Source organism: Zootoca vivipara, chromosome 4 (genome assembly GCF_963506605.1).
Source record: "Zootoca vivipara chromosome 4, rZooViv1.1, whole genome shotgun sequence".
In the NCBI taxonomy this organism is placed as follows: domain Eukaryota; kingdom Metazoa; phylum Chordata; class Lepidosauria; order Squamata; family Lacertidae; genus Zootoca; species Zootoca vivipara.
The window spans coordinates 85146873-85164739 of record NC_083279.1 but is presented as its reverse complement, the minus strand read 5'-3'; the positions used below and the strand labels follow the sequence as shown (position 1 = coordinate 85164739).

Here is a 17867-nt window from a genome sequence, read left to right as displayed (position 1 = left end):
TACCAGTGGCAAAGCCTCCCTCCTTATCACTGCAAGCTGATAATAATTAGGCTATGGCAGGAGTAACCCGCTGCCATTTTCTTGTTCCAGCAGGCTCGTCCTGTGTTCCTGTGGATACTTAGGACTTTCCATGGCAAACTAGTATAAAACAGACACATTTTTTTAAGTAAAGAGATACCCACTGATTACCTTTCCAAGGCTCATTTTCACTTAATGAATGAAGCTCTCCCATTAGTTTTAGATATAACGGCCATCCATGGTCAACTAAACATGGAAGTCCACATGATAGCCTTTGCAAATGAGAAAACAGTGTAGCTGAGACTCTGCGCAAAATATCTTAAAAAGAACTTTGATAGATATTGGACCTTTTCATCTGCACAGTTCTACAAAGGCATTTATAGTTGGAAGTTGATGCTGCAATATTAATAAAAGGTTATGATCATAACAGTGGCAACAATTATAGGCAAACCTAATGGACCTATCAATCTTATTCTTAGTGTTAGTCAAACCACATTCAGCAATGTACTGAGTTATGGGCTATTTCATCTCACAGCAGATTTGATGGTCTCTTTTTCCAGTCCAAATCAATAAAAGCTACCATTCCATCTCCATAAACTTTCAGAAAATCATACCAGAGCTTATTCATAGATAGTGCATTCCCAAGCTTTTCCTGCAAATTTGCATTTTAGTGTCTAGCATCGCCGAAAGCCCAGTGAATAACGGCTAGCAAGGCAACAAAAAAGCAAGCATTTGTTTCACGTATTAAGCAGAAAGACTTGATTTCTATTCCCATATGGGGGGAAAGCTATTTATATTTTGGTCTCCTCACTTTCCATTTGGAGCAACACAGTTCTGTGAAAGGGAAATAATTTCCACATTTATAGGAAACTGCCGCCCACCATTTTGGGGAGCTTGAAAATTATTTGTCCTGCCGCAATCTTCCTTGACAACAAGGTAATTGCTTCAATGATATAAAATACAGGAAATGGCTTTCAATGCACAAATCTTTGAATTGCATAAAAACAGAAAACAAGGCACACTTACTGCACAGACCATCATATTGGGTGGAAAACATCGAAGCATAATATTTCTCTGACTCCATAACATTTCTTGTTTTATGCTATGAAAACATGGGAACTTAGGTTTGCATGGTGACTATTTTACTGTAGGCTTCCTTCAGTGCATGTTTCGAAAAGTTGGCTATAAATGCTTTAATAACGAAAGCAACCACGGTAATAATCAACCCTCTCTTCCCATGCACCACGTCGATCATAAACGCTTAGGATTTTGCTAGTTCGTCGCAAAACATTCAGGTGCATGTGGGCTGATCGGAGTTCTCAATAGCCTATCTCTCTGGGCCTGTCAGTAATAGGAATAGGAACGGACGTGACATAAAGGAAAGCAATAGAAATAACTGTTTTCATTGTTTAGCTTTTGCTGATGCTCAGGACAACTGTGAAGTTTTACCCCTAGCAATAAGAGAGGCTAAAGGGAAAGTATATGACAGGTTTGGTTGTACTATTTTGATAGATGTGAAGTTCACCATTTCATTCCCTCCCCCCCCCTTTACCTACAGAACCCAGCGCTGCTCCAACTGATGTCCAGGCTACAGGACTGTCTGTTTCAGAGATTCTTGTTGCGTGGAGACATAGCAAAGAAAGCCTGGGAAGACCTCAGGGATTTGAGGTATTAATATAAAATACAAACTGTGATGGGTTTTGCTTTTGCTTGCCTAACTCTGTGGTTGGCTAAAAGGATGATGCGGCGAAAGCTCTGTCCATTCTTTAATAGTTATCATACAGCAGTAACAAAAGGAGAGAGGAAGTTATTCAAACAGGGCTGGATTACCCATTATGCTAAGTAAAGCTTAGAATCCACAGAGCAGGTTTTCGAGACTTCGGAGGCTGTTTCCGACCGGCGACATTTTTATTTTATCTTTGCAATATATTTTTTTTCCAGGGCGGTTGGCTGCCCTGTTTATTTTGCAATTGTTTGCTGCCATGTTTTGTTAACAAAAGTGACAGAAGAGATAAGTCCTCTGTGACCTACTTGGAACAACCGCAGGTCTGCTGCGTTTTGTACTGAGGGGTATATTGCTAGCAATTGTCTGCTTTCAAAGGCATCCTTGAATGGCAGTCAGAGCTACTGGTGATGTGGCCCTGGGTTTTCAGCAAAAAACCACCAGCATTGCTTCTGAGGCGAATACAGGCTGGTCATTTTGCATCCTCTAACTTTGTACTTTCCCCCATTGATGGGGATTTGTTTGGGGTTTTTTTAAAGTGGATTTTGCGTCTTATTTATTTATTTATTTATTAGCAAATTTATAACCCGCACTTTCATGAAGATACAGCAAGGCAGATTACAGCATATGAGGATAAAATTATGATAGGATATAAAATGCCAGACTAGCATACCCTCCAACATTTGTCTGATAAAAATAGGGACATCCTATTCTATTATTATGATTATTATGATTATTATTATGATTATTATTATGGTTATTATTATTATTATTATTATTATTATTATTATTATATCTTGCCCATCTGACTGGGTTGCCCCAGCCACTCTAGACAGCTTCCAACATATATAAAAACATAAGGAAACATTACACATTAAAAAAACTTCCCTATACAGGGCTGTCTTCTAATGGCTCGGGGGTTGCATAAACCCGGTACTGTCCCTGGAAACTAGGGACACTTGGAGAATCCATGCTAGATAGTCCTTTGGTCTGGACCAACAGAGGCCTCCTTTTTCTGGTTACTGTTTCCCATGGTGCAGTATTTAGGAGCTGCCACAGAGAAAACTGTCCCCGTGGGCTGTCATTTTCCACTCTTCTGAGCAGGGCCGTCTCTAGGCCTGGGCTGGGTGGCGCAATGCACCAGGGCGCCTGGCCACCAGGGGCGCTGCTGCGCCCGCCAGACAGCTGATGTCTGTGAGAAGGACTTTCCTTCCTTCCGTTCTGTGCCGCACCTGGAGCCTCCATTCCGCTGCCCGCCCGGAGGGCTGCCTCTCGCCTTTCCCGTCTCCCCCCTCAGCGAAGGGGCCCTCAGGGCATGGTGGTGGGAGCTACCAAAGCGCCAAGGCGCACCGTGACATGCGTGCTTTGCCAGACTCTCACAGCGCGAGAGGGATGCCAGGAGGTGGCCGGCCGCCGAGTGCGAACCCCGGAGCTGCTGCCTCTTCCTCACTGCCAGGAGCCTGCGCCTGTCCTGAGCGCAGCAGCAGCAGTGCCGAGGAAGGGAATCATGGCACTGGCTCCTCCTGGGCGCCGCACAGCATACAACTTACTTTGGAGTCCCCCCCCCTCACTTAAAAAAAGGAAAGCAACTCTGGGAAACCGGGGGGGGGCACCAGAGGGACCTTTGCACCACAGCGCCGGATGGGCTTAAGACGACCCTGCTTTTGAGGGTGGCAGAACTACAAAGAGCTCCCACCCCTTCAGGTCTAAACACCGGAGATGGTTGGTAATACAGTAACTGGTTCTCTCAACTGGATGAGTGTGCTTTTTTGGCATTACTGATGCCTTATTGATTCCCTTACCTGGAGTCTGGCCATAGCTCAGTGGCAGAGAGCATGCTTTGCAGAGAAAATTAATAATAATAATAATAATAATAATAATAATAATAATAATAATAATACCACGCCCATCGGGCTGGGTTTCCCCAGCCACTCTGGGCGGCTTCTCAGAGTGCATCAAATATTAAAAACTTCCCTGAACAGGGCCGCCTTCAGTTGTCTTCTAGAAGTAAAATAGTTGCTTATTTCCTTGACATCTGATGGGAGGGCGTTCCACACGACGGGTGCCACTACCGAGAAGGCCCTCTGCCTGGTTCCCTGTAGCTTTGCTTCTTACAGTGAGGGAACCGCCAAAAGGCCCTCGGCTCTGGACCTCTGTGTCCGGGCAGAACGATGGGGGTGGAGACGCTCCTTCAGGTATACAGGACCAAGGCCATTTAGGGCTTTAAAGGTCAGCACCAACACTTTGAATTGTGCTCAGAAACGTACTGGGAGCCACTGTAGATCTCTCAGGACCAGACTGATTTCAGGATCAGTCCAGAGCATCTCCAGGTTGGACTGGGAAAGACTCCTGTCTGAAACCTTGGAACGCCAGACGCAGTCAGTGTTGACAATACTGATGGACCCTTGTTGCGATTGGTACAACACAGTTTCCTATGTACTCCCCCCCCCAAAAAAAACAACAACATTGTAATCTTTAGAAACATAAAGTGTCTTGCTGATCTGTCTAGTCCAGCCCTGGGTGATCATAAGCAAAAAATGGAGGAGATACAGCTCTCCCCTTTTGCTTGTCTCCATCATGTGGCAGCTTGAGGAATGTTGTGCGGAGGCTCCCTTTAGCAATCACATTCCTACAATATAGCAGGCTCCCTGACCATGAATTCGTGTATTTTAAAAAAATCTATTGAAGCTACCAGCTGCCACCGTCATGCTTTTCCACTGGAAACTTGCCAGGTTCAAAGGATGTTTAAGTTGAACATCAATACTATTAAAACCCAGTTTTGAAAAGTGAGTCGTGACTAAGGCGGCACTGAAAATTTCTTCCTCTTTTTACCGTTTTCTCTCAGTTAATGAGAAAGTAAACTGCTTCCGAAAGTTATCAAAGGGGAGGGAAAAATTTAAAGCAACATTGTCATGGTAGGATGTGTGGGGCTTTTGTTTTGCTTCCCTATCAAAATGCCTGAGGGGCTTTGTGGCCTTACTGTGCTTCATAGCTGTGCTGGACCCGAGTAGTGGGGTGATTGCTGGTTTGCCGAAACCTGGCAAAGGGTACACAAGCTTTTAAAACAGTGCTCTACACTGGGTTGCCGGTTGCCAGACTCAATAGAGGACAGGACTTCTGTGCCTTTAATTGCCCTGCTCTCTTTTGAGTCTGGAAACCTTCAAGAGAAACCAGCAGACCCTGTGTTTAATTTCCAAGCAAATGATCTGCTGGCTTCTCTTTAAGGTTTCCAGACTCAAAAGAGAGCAGGGCAATTAAAGGCACAGAAGTCCTGTCCTCTATTGAGTCCGGAAACCCTATCGCCAGGTCATGTGACTAAACTGAATTGGGTGAGGAGCCAGGCAGAGTCCTCCCTCTCTGGTTCCACCCCCATCATGCCACATCTGGGGGACTTACACCACTCTCAGGACAGCTGACTGAGCGCCGGCTGAACTGAGATGAGCAGCTTACACCAGCTGAGTCAGAAATCCATTGTATCCTTAGCTTTTCATCCCAGAAGGTCTTGCCACAGGAGTTCCCCCTTAGTCTGGATCCAACCCTGTGTATTCCACAAAGCTCTACCTTTTCATAAGGCTGGCTTTCAACGGCTAGGGTTATCACGAGTGGCATGGCAAGGGCAACACATATATATCACATGCCGTGTTTTGTTTATCGTAGGCATTTTTATTATGTCGATTTGTCCCAAATCCAATGCATTACCTGTGCTGCCAAGTCCTTTGGGGCAGCTTTAGCTGCAAGGGGGGAGGGGGCAAACAGAGATTCACACCTTTGCTCTGCTCACCCTGAAAAATTGCTAGCAGCTGCAGATTGCCTCTATGCACTGGAAGTGACTGCTTGAATCTGCGAGCTGCTGCGTCACTGCATAATTGGGCTGTAAGCCTCGTCCTCTGAGGAAATGTTGTCTAGATAATTATGAATAGCTTCTTCAGAGCCAAATTGCCCTCTGGATGAAATTGGAATCAATGCACAGTCTTCATACAGGCCACCATCATGAAAGGAAAAGGCTGATGGACTGGCGCTGTCATAAATACGTACATCCATCTCCCCAAAAGTGGGACAATGGTGCCTGTACGAGGTAAAAGTAGTGAAATACAACAATAATAAAACAGGGATGTTTTTTTAAAAACAAAACCAGCTACAATTCCCTTTAAACAGGTCCGGTGCTAGGGTTTTTGGCGCCCTAGGCGAGATCACCTTCTGGCGCCCCCCCCCCCCAATTTCCCAGTGTTGTTGACCTTTTTTAGAAAAAATAAAAGTGGAATAAAAAATAGAATAAATAAAAAATAGAATAAATAAAATATAAAATAAAAAGAGAGTTCCTTGGCTGAAAGGCGGGCGAGGCGGCCCCAGGCTTGCGCTCCCCGTGTGCCTCCGGAGAAGAGCCTGAAGCTGCTCAACAGCTGAGGGCGCAGAGGAGGCAGCCCCAGGCAGCACCAGGGGGGGGCGGCGGGCAGGCTGGCCAGCGCCCTCTTCATTTTGGCGCCCTAGGCAGCTGCCTAGTTTGCCTTAATGGACGCGCCGGCCCCACTTTAAACCTAATTCACAACACCAACTAATTACCCGCAGCATACTTAAAGCAATGTGATGCCATGACGTCCCCCAAAGACTCCTGGGAACTGTAGTTTGTTAAGGATGCAGAGAGATTGTTAGGACACACACACACACACCCAACAGAGCAATTTCTAACGACCTTTAACAAAGCACAGCTGTCAGGATTCTGTAGCGGAAGCCATGACTGCTAAAGTGGTATAGGAATGCTTTAAATGTATGGCACCATGGACTCCCAAGGGAAAGATGTATCTTTCATTGGATTTCAGAAATTATTTGGTCGCATCGCCATGCTTCAGTGTGATCCCATTGAAAAGGTCCCTTGATCTTGATTTCCGCACTTAAAAATAAATGCTCAGCTTTGGAGGATAGAGAAGAATGAAGAGTTGATCCCCTTTAATTGATGGATTGATGAGATGACAATACTCGCAAAGGACAACTTATAGACACAGGCTTCATTTGGACAAATATATTGACATTTGGAGCGAGTTTATACAAAATATAGTAGGTTATCAATAATCATATATGTATTAGGGCAATAATACTATTTATATATCTATATAATAATTACATAAATGTTATATTTAGTGTATTATATTCTTTTTTTCTTATTGTATCTTCGCACTATCTCTTTTGTTTTTCATCTATTTATTTTCTATAGCTGAAATACTTTTAATAAAATATTTTTTTAAAAAAAATAAAACTGTGGAGGTCAAGGAATAGTTACAGGGCCTTTTCGGTCATTGCACCCAGGCTTTAGAACTGCTTCCCATGAGAGGCCCATTCCTAGTCTTTCAGGTGCCATGTAAAACACTGTAGATTTAGTGGGCCTTTGGAAAATAAGGTCATAGCTGCCAAGTTATCCCTTTTTTAAAGGGATTTTCCCTTATGCTGAATAGGCTTCCTCGCGAGAAAAGGGAAAACTTGGCAGCTGTGAAATAAGGTTAGTTTTTGTCTGCTGTATTTTCTCTTGCTAGTTATATTCTGTCTCCTTACTGGTGTGTGACTGTATGCATATGTGTGTGGGTGTGTATGCCAATTTCCAATATTATATCTTCCTTGATATTTTACGAGATGCTTTGAATGTTCCTTTTCCTTTCCTTTCCATATTTTGTAAGCTACTGTCTCCTTTAATATGTGGTACAGTGCCTAGAAACTTTTAGGCGCTCCAGAAATAAATCACCACCGCCATCATCTTGGTAGATGTTTTGCTGAGCAAAAGTCAGCAGCGGGCAGGGGTTAACCTTGACATAAGCAATTTTGCTCGCTGCAAAGCCCGACGTCTTGCAAGAAGTTGGTGCCTACATTGAACGGATTACAAAGGAACTAGTTGGTATTCATGTGCTGCCAGCGCAGCCCCCCCAGAGAGTGGGGGGGGGGGACTCAGCAAAGGCAAGCAATGACTGCCACAGACTTGTAAACATCAAAAACGATTTGGGCTTCTGTGTGCAAAGGAAGGGAGGCGATCCACAGAGAGGGTTCTTCCTGAATTACATTTGACAGAAACGAGTTCCTATCTGAGTAACTCAAACCAAGCCCACAGCCCGCCTCTCTGTCCCCCAGCGATGCTCCTCCAGTATGATTAACCCACTACAAGGTTTCCTCAGGTGTTCTGTCATCTCCAATTCATTACCCAGGCTCAGAGCTTCCTCGCTGCGCACTGTGTGCCCGCCAAAGGAGGAAATATTGCTTGTGCCATTTCCTCACACAATTCAGTTCAAAGCTTGCCGGGTCTGGAGAGTAAATTTATTGGAGAACCCTCCAGAGGTGGGCTGTCCTTGAATCCTCTGAAGTCCTTTTGACTTCCTGTCAGCACTCATTCTTGCTTGCTCGATCTAGCTACTCAACACAACAACATCTCATGCAGTGGTGCGCTGAATCTCAATGTTCTTCTAGAGACGAATTCATGGAGGATAAAGCATTCCACCTCCGCTGTTGAAGGCAGCAATTTTTCTGAAAGCCAGTTGCTGGAAATAGCAGGACAGGGAAGTGTTGCTTCGCTCAGGTCCCGCTTGGGGGCTTACCATAATCATCTGGTTGGCTGCTGTGAGAACAGGATGCTGGATGTCCTTAATGTGCTAACAGTATAACACCCTGTCGCTGGGCGACTGGGAAGGGTATGTCCAAAGCCACTTGGAAGTGAGTTGTGGTTTTCCTTGAGACCTTTTCATAAGGTGGCTGCATGCCCTACTTTGTTGTTGTTTAGTCGTTTAGTCGTGTCCGACTCTTCGTGACCCCATGGACCATAGCACGTCAGGCACTCCTGTCTTGCACTGCTTCCCGCAGTTTGGTCAAACTCATGTTCGTAGCTTCGAGAACACTGTCCAACCATCTCGTCCTCTGTCGTCCCCTTCTCCTAGTGCCCTCAATCTTTCCCAACATCAGGGTCTTTTCCAAGGATTCTTCCTCTTCTCATGAGGTGGCCAAAGTATTGGAGCCTCAGCTTCAGGATCTGTCCTTCCAGTGAGCACTCAGGGCTGATTTCCTTAAGAATGGATAGGTTTGATCTTCTTGCAGTCCATGGGACTCTCAAGAGCAGGCATCCCCAAACTTCGGCCCTCCAGATGTTTTGGACTACAATTCCCATCTTCTCCGACCACTGGTCCTGTTAGCTAGGGATCATGGGAGTTGTAGGCCAAAACATCTGGAGGGCCGCAGTTTGGGGATGCCTGCTCAAGAGTCTCCTCCAGCACCATAATTCAAAAGCATTTTTTTTTGAAGCATAATTCAAAAGCAATTGATTGATGCCCTACTTTACAGTTCTCTAATTAAAGACACCTTCCATTTGAAGTGCTGTCCAATCAAAGTCCAGTTTAAGGATAAAAGAGTTGCCCACCGGCAGGTAGAAGCACCTGAGCAGCAGACTGAGCAGGTATGCAGATCACCTAGCTGCAGCCTATGATGAAATACATTGTACGTCTATCTAAATTACAGTAATTATTTCTGACTACTAGGGACATGGTTTAATATAATTATTTATAGGTGGGAATAAAAGAAATGAACCTATAAACCTAAATCAGCATATTATTATGGAGGAAATGTAGCCATTGGAGACTGATGTTCCCTGAATTTGTCCAATCGTTTCCCAAGGTGTTTGTCACCATTATTACATTTTGTGGGAATGCATTCCATTATTTAACTCTGTATAGGGGGAAGAAGTACTTCTCCATGCCTGTCCTGAAGAACCTCTCCACATTGCCTTCATTGGAAGACCCCCGATTCAAGTAATACGAAGGAGAGATTTAAAAATGTCTATTCACTTTCTCTACATCAACCGTAATTCAATACACCTCTGTCTTATCCCCTTATCTAAACTGGGAAAAAATCCAAACGTTGCAACCTTTCCTCTTAGTGGTGTTACTCCAGCTCCCTTGACATTTTCTGAAAGAGGGCTGTACACTCAAGAGTGCTATGGACATTATGAATGTACATAATTAGGGAAAGAACCCCATGAGTGTCGTGGTCAATCGCTCACACAATTCTCCATTGGCAGGTTGGTTACTGGAAAGATATGGAACAAGAGGAAGCAGCTGAAAAGACCAGGACAGAAGGAAATGAGTCATCCATCATTCTGACAGGCCTTGAAGGCAACACATTATACCACCTGAGAGTGAAGGCGTACAACTCAGCGGGGTATGGGCCACCCAGCAGCGCCGTCCGTGCCACCACCAAGAAATCTCGTAGGTTCCCAGCTCTTCTTCTTCTTCTCCTCGTAATGTACAGCCCTAATAAGGGTTCCATTCTGTTCTCTTGGTCTTCCTTTCCTTGTGGGAGAGAGGTAGATAGTAGATGCTGAATAACAAAATAGGGCTGCTGTATTGTTTGGCTTCGGGAGCTCACTTCAAAGGATCTGTATTCTAAGGGGGACTGAGAGCATTTGAGATTCTCAAGAAGTTATCTTTCAGGAAAATAAGTCTAACTGGTTTGGGCATGGAATAGGAAGGGGAGATGAAATGATCCAGGCTTTGCAGCAGGTATTGAAATGACACTTCTGGAACAGGAGACTATGTCACTGAACCTTGTCTGGCTCACCAAATCTTCAAAAATGTATTTCAAAATATTCTTTGTTTTTATCTTCCCTCTCAGCTCCTAGCCAAGCGCCAAGCAACATTATGTGGATACAAGATGGCCCCCACGTTTCCTTGGGATGGGAACCAGTTAAACCTTTAGCTAATGAATCAGATGTCATGGGATACAAGGTCAGTTTCGACATATCTACCATCTCGTTTTCTGGAGTGCTATGTTCTTTCATTCCTGTCTTTTTCCTTATCTCACACTATGCATTGCAAAGCTCTTCAGCACTGATAAGACAAAGTATCAAATTTGCAGGCCCTGATCCATGTGTCGGTTTTCATTAGTCAAGCCTGTATGTCAGGCATCCCCAAACTACGGCCTTCCAGATGTTTTGGCCTACAACTCCCATGATCCCTAGCTAACAGGACCAGTGGTCGGGGAAGATGGAAATTGTAGTCCAAAACATCTGGAGGGCCGAAGTTTGGGGATGCCTGCTGTATGTGCTTAGCATTGTCAAACAATTAGCAATTGCACTGTTCAGCTGTTCGTTGGGTAGGGCAAAATGTGGAGGGTTAATTTTAGTTCCTCCTCTCAAAAATAGCTGATCAGTGCTATTTGAAATTTCCAGAACCATCAACCATAGTTTTCTGGTTGGGACAAAATGGGAAACCGTGGTTTATGGAAGATTTCTTGGCTTGTTTGCACCTGCCATGACATAAGCATCCAAGGGAAGGGTAGCCAATCAGCTCATTCTTTCTGAGCTAACAAAGCTAAGGTGTTGTCAGGGACTGGCTGGGCACTGAGGAGTGGTGGCTGGATACTGATGAGTGGGCGCCAGGAGAAGGGGGGGGGGGTTAGAGGCTGACTTGGAAGAAGAGATGAATGATCCGGGGGAGCTTGTAACAGCCTGGAGGGGAGAGGCAGAGGCAGGAGAAGCTGCAGGGATGGAGAGTGAAAAACGGGTGCAGGAGGAGAGGGAGAGAGGTCAGGCTGGTGGAGAGTTAAGGGCTTCCACACCTACTCCTCCTGCCCCCACCTCTCCTGGGCCACTGTCTCCCACAACCAGAAGAGGATTGAAGCGGGAGGAGCAGAAGTAGGTTACATGCAAGTGGAGTCTTAGACTGCTTGTGTGCAGCTCGGTTGGGAAAGATAGATAAGCTGAGGTCAGGGGTTAGGGTTAGGGTGAATTTTTGTCTCGGCAACTTCCTCATTGGGTGTGCACCTAGAAGTAGCTGAGAGAGGTAGGACTGATGGACCTGCCTTTTCCTAACTTGTAAGGAATGGATGGCGGCTAACAGATTGAGGTTGAATCCTGACAAGACAGAAGTACTGTTTGTGGGGGACAGGAGGCGGGCAGGTGTGGAGGACTCCCTGGTTCTGAATGGGGTAACTGTGCCCCTGAAGGACCAGGTGCGCAGCCTGGGAGTCATTCTGGACTCACAGCTGTCCATGGAGGGGCAGGTCAATTCTGTGTCCAGGGCGGCTATCAGCTCCATCTGGTACGCAGGCTGAGACCCTACCTGCCTGTGGATTGTCTCGCCAGAGTGGTGCATGCTTTAGTTATCTCCCGCTTGGACTACTGCAATGCGCTCTACGTGGGGCTACCTCTGAAGGTGACCCAGAAACAACAACTAATCCAGAATGCGGCAGCTAGACTGGTGACTGGGAGCGGCCGCCGAGACCACATAACACTGGTCTTGAAAGATCTACATTGGCTCCCAGTACGTTTCTGAGCACAGTTCAAAGTGTTGGTGCTGACCTTTAAAGCCCTAAATGGCCTCGGTCCAGTATACCTGAAAGAGCGTCTCCACCCCCATCATTCTGCCCGGACACTGAGGTCCAGTACCGAGGGCCTTCTGGCGGTTCCCCCGTTGTGAGAAGCCAAGTGCAGGGAACCAGGCAGAGGGCCTTCTCGTTAGTGGCACCCGCCCTGTGGAACGCCCTCCCATCAGATGTCAAAGAGAAAAACAGCTACCAGATTTTTCAAAGACATCTGAAGGCAGCCCTGTTTAGGGAGGCTTTTAATGTTTAATAGATTATTTTATTTCATTTTTCTGTTGGAAGCCGCCCAGAGTGGCTGGGGAAACCCAGCCAGATGGGCGGGGTATAAATAATGATGATGATAATAATAATAATAATAATAATAATAATAATAATAATAATAATAATAATATGTTGTTGTTGTTGTTGTTGTTGTTGTTGTTGTTGTAAGTGCACTTTTGACAATAAAGAGTTAATTCCTTCATCTGGACCTTCCTTGCCTGACAGCGCCATGACGGATATGGGTGTGGAATCCCAGCAACTAGACTGGGAGTGGGGGTGGGAAATCACTTGCATAGAACATGCCTGAGCATGTGGTTCCTCAACGCATATGCATGCACACAGATGCCTGCTTCCACATGGGCATCAATGGAAGGTTGTTCTCTCAGAGCTGCATCATGACATGAAAAAGGAAACAGCTGAACATTCTAAACAGAAAGCCTGTAAGGATGGATGTCTCAACCCTACTTCCTTTCCTTCCACCCTCCAGTCGCCATCTATTTCCATTTTTCTTTTAAACATGGAGTTCAAACAAAAGCACTACTTTTTTTAAGGACAACCCACCCAACCACCCCTTATAATCAAATTAAATACCTTTATGCCTTAGTATATTTTGGATATGGTGATTGTCAACTGTGGATTATGAAATGAATAATATATGCTGCCTGATGCCGTTAAGGCCACCCCATAATAGGAACAGACTGCAGTGAAATCCATGCTAACGCTTCAATTTGACAGTGTTTGCAGTAGGATTTAAGGAAAGGCAGAAACATGAGGTGTTGCAAATGCCATTAAAATTAATATTTTCTTTATGGAGCAGAAGTGCAAATACTGAGATTTGTTATGATTGTGTTGGGGATATCAGCAATCTGCACTCGTAGCATCTGGCTTCACTCTTCCATTTTTGGCGCTTTGGAGAATGAGAAGCTCTTTACCCACATAAGTGGTTTGAAAATGGTTATTGGATCACACGCTCCCCACAAAAAATGCATATGCACTGTTGCTCATACATGCATACACTTTTTTCATGTACACCCATAGTGTTAGACAGTTGCAATCTCAATTTGCATATACAAATGTGAATATACACTTTAGCCAAATGCTTTCTTCCTCCATCTCTCCCCCCCCCCATTTAATACTTACATACTTCCAACAGCACTCAAGACAACATATACACTCACTATCCAGAAGGTTCATGTCTTACATTAATTGGACAAAGGGTAGCAGGGCAAGAACTTGCACATGGTTCAAAGTTCAAGAGTATTTTGCTGGCTTGCAACCTCCCTCCCTTTCATTTCCTGACCATCTCCTAATTACATTGCTGGTGAGTGTTAACTACAGTGCTCTGCCACTATTTTATCAATCACCATAAACCCTCTTCTCTAACTCTGGATGGTATGAATTACAACTGGCACTGATGGAAATGCCAGGCATGAGGTCCCTGCAGTTATCAACCTGATTCCAACATTCAGTTTCATTGAACTGCATCAGATTATTGGGGGGGGGGGGACTTGTCTCTAGCCACTATTTTCATACCATGCATAATTTGTCCTTCTTACTTATTCCATAAGCCCAACTCTCAGTTGCTTAGCCCTTGCTTTCATTGCCATGTTCTTCATTGGATGCTAGATATTCTACAGCTGTTCCTATTGTCCACAGGTCTTGTTTAGACAGGAAGGTGACAGCAACAGTCAAGTCATTGAAACACAGAAAACATCTGCAGTGGTGCTTCTCCCTGATGTCGGGGTCTATATCATAGAGGTCCGCGCAGTCAGTGAAGGAGGGGATGGGATGCCGAGCTCTCAAATCAGGGTACCATCTTTTTCAGGTAAGGAAGTGAAGCACACAGTTATCACAGACCAGATGTGGCAAGCTTTATCCATCTAAATTACACATGCTGCCTTATCAGTGACTGATGTATGAGATAGCATGGTATCAATGCTGTTTGTTAAAGTGGCATGGCTTCTTCCATGTGCTCTATATGTGTGAGAGTCAGTGTGGTGTAGTGGTTAAGAGCGGTGGACTCGTAATCTGGGGAACCAGGTTCGTGTCTCCGCTCCTCCACGTGCAGCTGCTGGGTGACCTTGGGCTAGTCACACTTCTTTGAAGTCTCTCAGCCTCACTCACCTCACAGAGTGTTTGTTGTGGGGGAGGAAGGGAAAGGAGAATGTTAGCCGCTTTGAGACTCCTTTGGGTAGTGATAAAGCGGGATATCAAATCCAAACTACTCTTCTTCTTCTTCTTCTTCTTCTTCTTCTTCTCCTTCTCCTTCTCCTTCTCCTTCTCCTTCTTCATCTCAAGTTTTTCTTCCAGCATATTGAGCAAAGTCCTGGGGGTCTTGGTCAGCTTGTTATTCTAAAGGAATGTTTAAATCCTGATGTTGCAGCCAGAATCAAAGGGGATCCAGTCAAGTCAGTTGAGGACAACACCAACTATGTTGCCTCCTGGCTGACTTGGAAACATCTTGGGGTCAAACCACACGTGCATGTGCAATGTTTGATATCTCATTGCTTATTCATCTGATGATTCTCCACTGATCAGGTGAATTCCCTCCTCTGAAAAGACTGTGGGTTAAATGAGGTTACATTTTCTTCTACAGAGTTTTAGGTGCAATGGCTGTTGCAGAAACATGAAAGTTCCCACACAGGCTATGATCCTTTGCACCAGGGGTGCAGACGTTTTTGAACCGAGAGGGTCTCATTCCCTTCTAGGCACGGAAGCAAAACAAAGGTGGACAAGTGTTAATTTAGGGTTGTTTCTGAACACACTCTCACACACACTTTTCCCCACAACAGAGGCTGCAAGTGGAAAACCCACCAAAACCAATCCAGAGTTTTTTGACAACAGCACCACATCAGTTTTTCCCTTGGTGTACATCAGGAAAATATCTGGTCTAAACTTGTGCTCACATATTTCTCTGCTGAAACACCAAGGAAAGGTCCAAAGTTCTGATATAAATCTCAGCTGGGTATAAGAGTCCCACCAGAGTCCTCTTTTCAACAAAACATGAGTAAGAGACAGTACTTCATAAAGAAAGAACATTACCTTTCTAGTTTGTTTACACAGCCTCAGCCAATAAAGGACCGACAGTGCTAATTTTAAAACGGAGGATGACATAGAGCATTGTTTACTGTTGCATTGATTAACAATAACTAATGTTACTTGATTAATAAGTATGCAAAGGACATGCATTTCAAATAAACAAAGGGAAGGTTATTTACTCTCAGAATTTAAAAAAATTCCTTCAGTAGCACCTTAAAGACCAACTAAGTTTTTATTTTGGTATGAGCTTTCGTGTGCATGCACACTTCTTCAGATACCTTCAGGTATCTGAAGAAGTGTGCATGCACACGAAAGCTCATACCAAAATAAAAACTTAGTTGGTCTTTAAGGTGCTACTGAAGGAATTTTTTTATTTTACTTCGATCCAGACCAACACGACTCTCAGAATTTCTTACTGAATGCAAAGTTAATTGCATTTTATTTATTTATTTTACGTCTTGGCTTAGCAGAGCCATCCTACTTGGAAAAAACAATCAGACCTGTTGTAATTAAAATGAATCTTCAATGTTTTCTCAGTAAGCCCACACTGACAAATAAATAAATAAATAAATATGAATATTCTGGGTTGGATCGAAGAGTCCCTTGTGCTGATTTTTTCTCAAGGTATTGGTGTGTCAAAATCACAGCAGATCATTGGGTTAGGGACTGCAAAATGCCAAAATCTGATAAGGAGTTACTACCTCATCGTGGATCACCATTCTTTCTGGGATTCTTTAGCTATGATTCCTGCATTTCAGGGGGTTGGACTAGACAACCCTTTGGGTAGCTCCCAACTCTACAGTTCTAAAATTCTGTGTTTCTGTCTCTTGTTTTGATTGTCCTAGGTGGAAAAGTCACAAGTTCTCAGTCAAGCCTACGTGCTTTCTCTACTTCGTCATCAACTGTAACATTCCTTTTGGTACTAATGGTCCCGTCGACCTCATGGTGAAGACAGACTGTGGACCTTTTCCTCATTCATCGTTCTGATTGCTTTAGCCTGATAACATCACTGGATGGAATTCTGTATCCATGGAGGAAGCAGAAGGCAAAGAGCCCAATGGTCAAAGACACGAGAAACACACATGGTGCACCAGGAAGAGTGTTGTGGGTGGCGAATAATGCTAAAACAATTCATCAGGTTTCTTCTCTTCAGTTTCTTGTGAATGTCCTCTATGGGGGAGGGGATATTTATTGCCCAACAGAGAAAATATGCAGATTGTATGAAATGAACTTTTGTAAGCAAATGAAAAAAAAATCCAATTTTACTTTCCTTTTCTAATGCGTTTCTATATTAGCTGACACCGGTCTTGTATCATTAGTAGTTTAAATTGTGGCGTCTAGTACAGTACATCTATTTTGTTTGAGTTGTTATGGGTTTTGGGTTTTTTTAGGGAAAAAAGTTTGATAAATATTTGGAATCTAAATCCCTCCTCCCTCTTTTCATAAGGCTGGCTTTATTGCTTTTTTCCCTATTGGAAAGGCACAATGGCAAAAGTTACATTATGTGGTCCCTTTTCTAAATCAGTGTAGAAAATGTCACCTTTAAAAAAAATGAATGAGGCCACATCAAGTTAGCAAACTATGGTATTTTTTTATTGTTTTTCTGCTCTGTTTCTATTCTCAGGGCATGCGAGCCACTTTTTTTCACTGCAAGGTAATTTTTTAAGCAGCTCAGCAAACAATGAAATGCAGCCGTATTATTTTTGCACCAGCTATTGTCCACCTTAACAAGAGAGAGAGAAAATGCTTATTTTCTAACAGCGAGAATATAGCTGATAGAGAATGCAAATGGCAATGAAACTATCGCCAGGCATTTAATCATAGCCTCCAGTCATTGCTAACTGGAAGTCAAAACAAAAACAAAAAACAAAACAAAAACGAATGAATGCAAAGAGACAGAGCTGTTATCCTCAAACAGCTGTCAATCTTTAGACCTTTATTTTTGTAGTCCATTTTTGTATGTACTGTACTGTCTATATTTGGTGATTCAGCTGAAGGATATCAAGAGGCATTTCGAGATCGAAACAGGATGGTGTGGCCTGGATTTGCAGTCAAAAACATGTACACTGTTCAAACAGGACAATGCCATGTTAAAGCGACACTGGAATTGATGCTGTTAGACATTGTTTTTTAAGCAAGTGGCCTTCAGCCTCTCCAGATCCAGGATATATCTTCAAATATAGGACTGAGCCTATTTTCAGTTCTTTGTCTTGCATTTTATTTTAGCATTGCTTTATCCATTTGTCTATCAAGTTCCTATATTTCCTTCCTTCCTTCCTTCCTTCCTTCCTTCCTTCCTTCCTTCCTTCCTTCCTTCCTTCCTTCCTTCCTTCCTTCCTTCCTTCCTTCCTTCCTTCCTTCCTTCCTTCCTTCCTCTCCCCTCCCCCTCTCTCCATCTTTCTGCATCTGTCTACACTAAGGTTGTTACACCATATTGGTCTGACTCATATTACGTGAGCTATCGATTCAAGTTTCTGAAGTA

General features: G+C 44.0%; 1 protein-coding gene across 1 annotated transcript in view; it reads left to right on the top strand.

Moving 5' to 3' along the window:
• Positions 1–16372, top strand: part of CNTN5 (contactin 5) — a 160718-nt gene extending 144346 nt beyond the window's left edge. The window contains exons 13-17 of the mRNA XM_060274008.1: positions 1577–1686; positions 9783–9969; positions 10376–10488; positions 14645–14754; positions 16231–16372. Coding sequence (XP_060129991.1) covers positions 1577–1686; positions 9783–9969; positions 10376–10488; positions 14645–14754; positions 16231–16372 — 662 coding nt within the window. The remainder of the gene's footprint in view (positions 1–1576; positions 1687–9782; positions 9970–10375; positions 10489–14644; positions 14755–16230) is intronic.
• The last annotated feature ends 1495 nt before the right edge of the window (positions 16373–17867 follow it).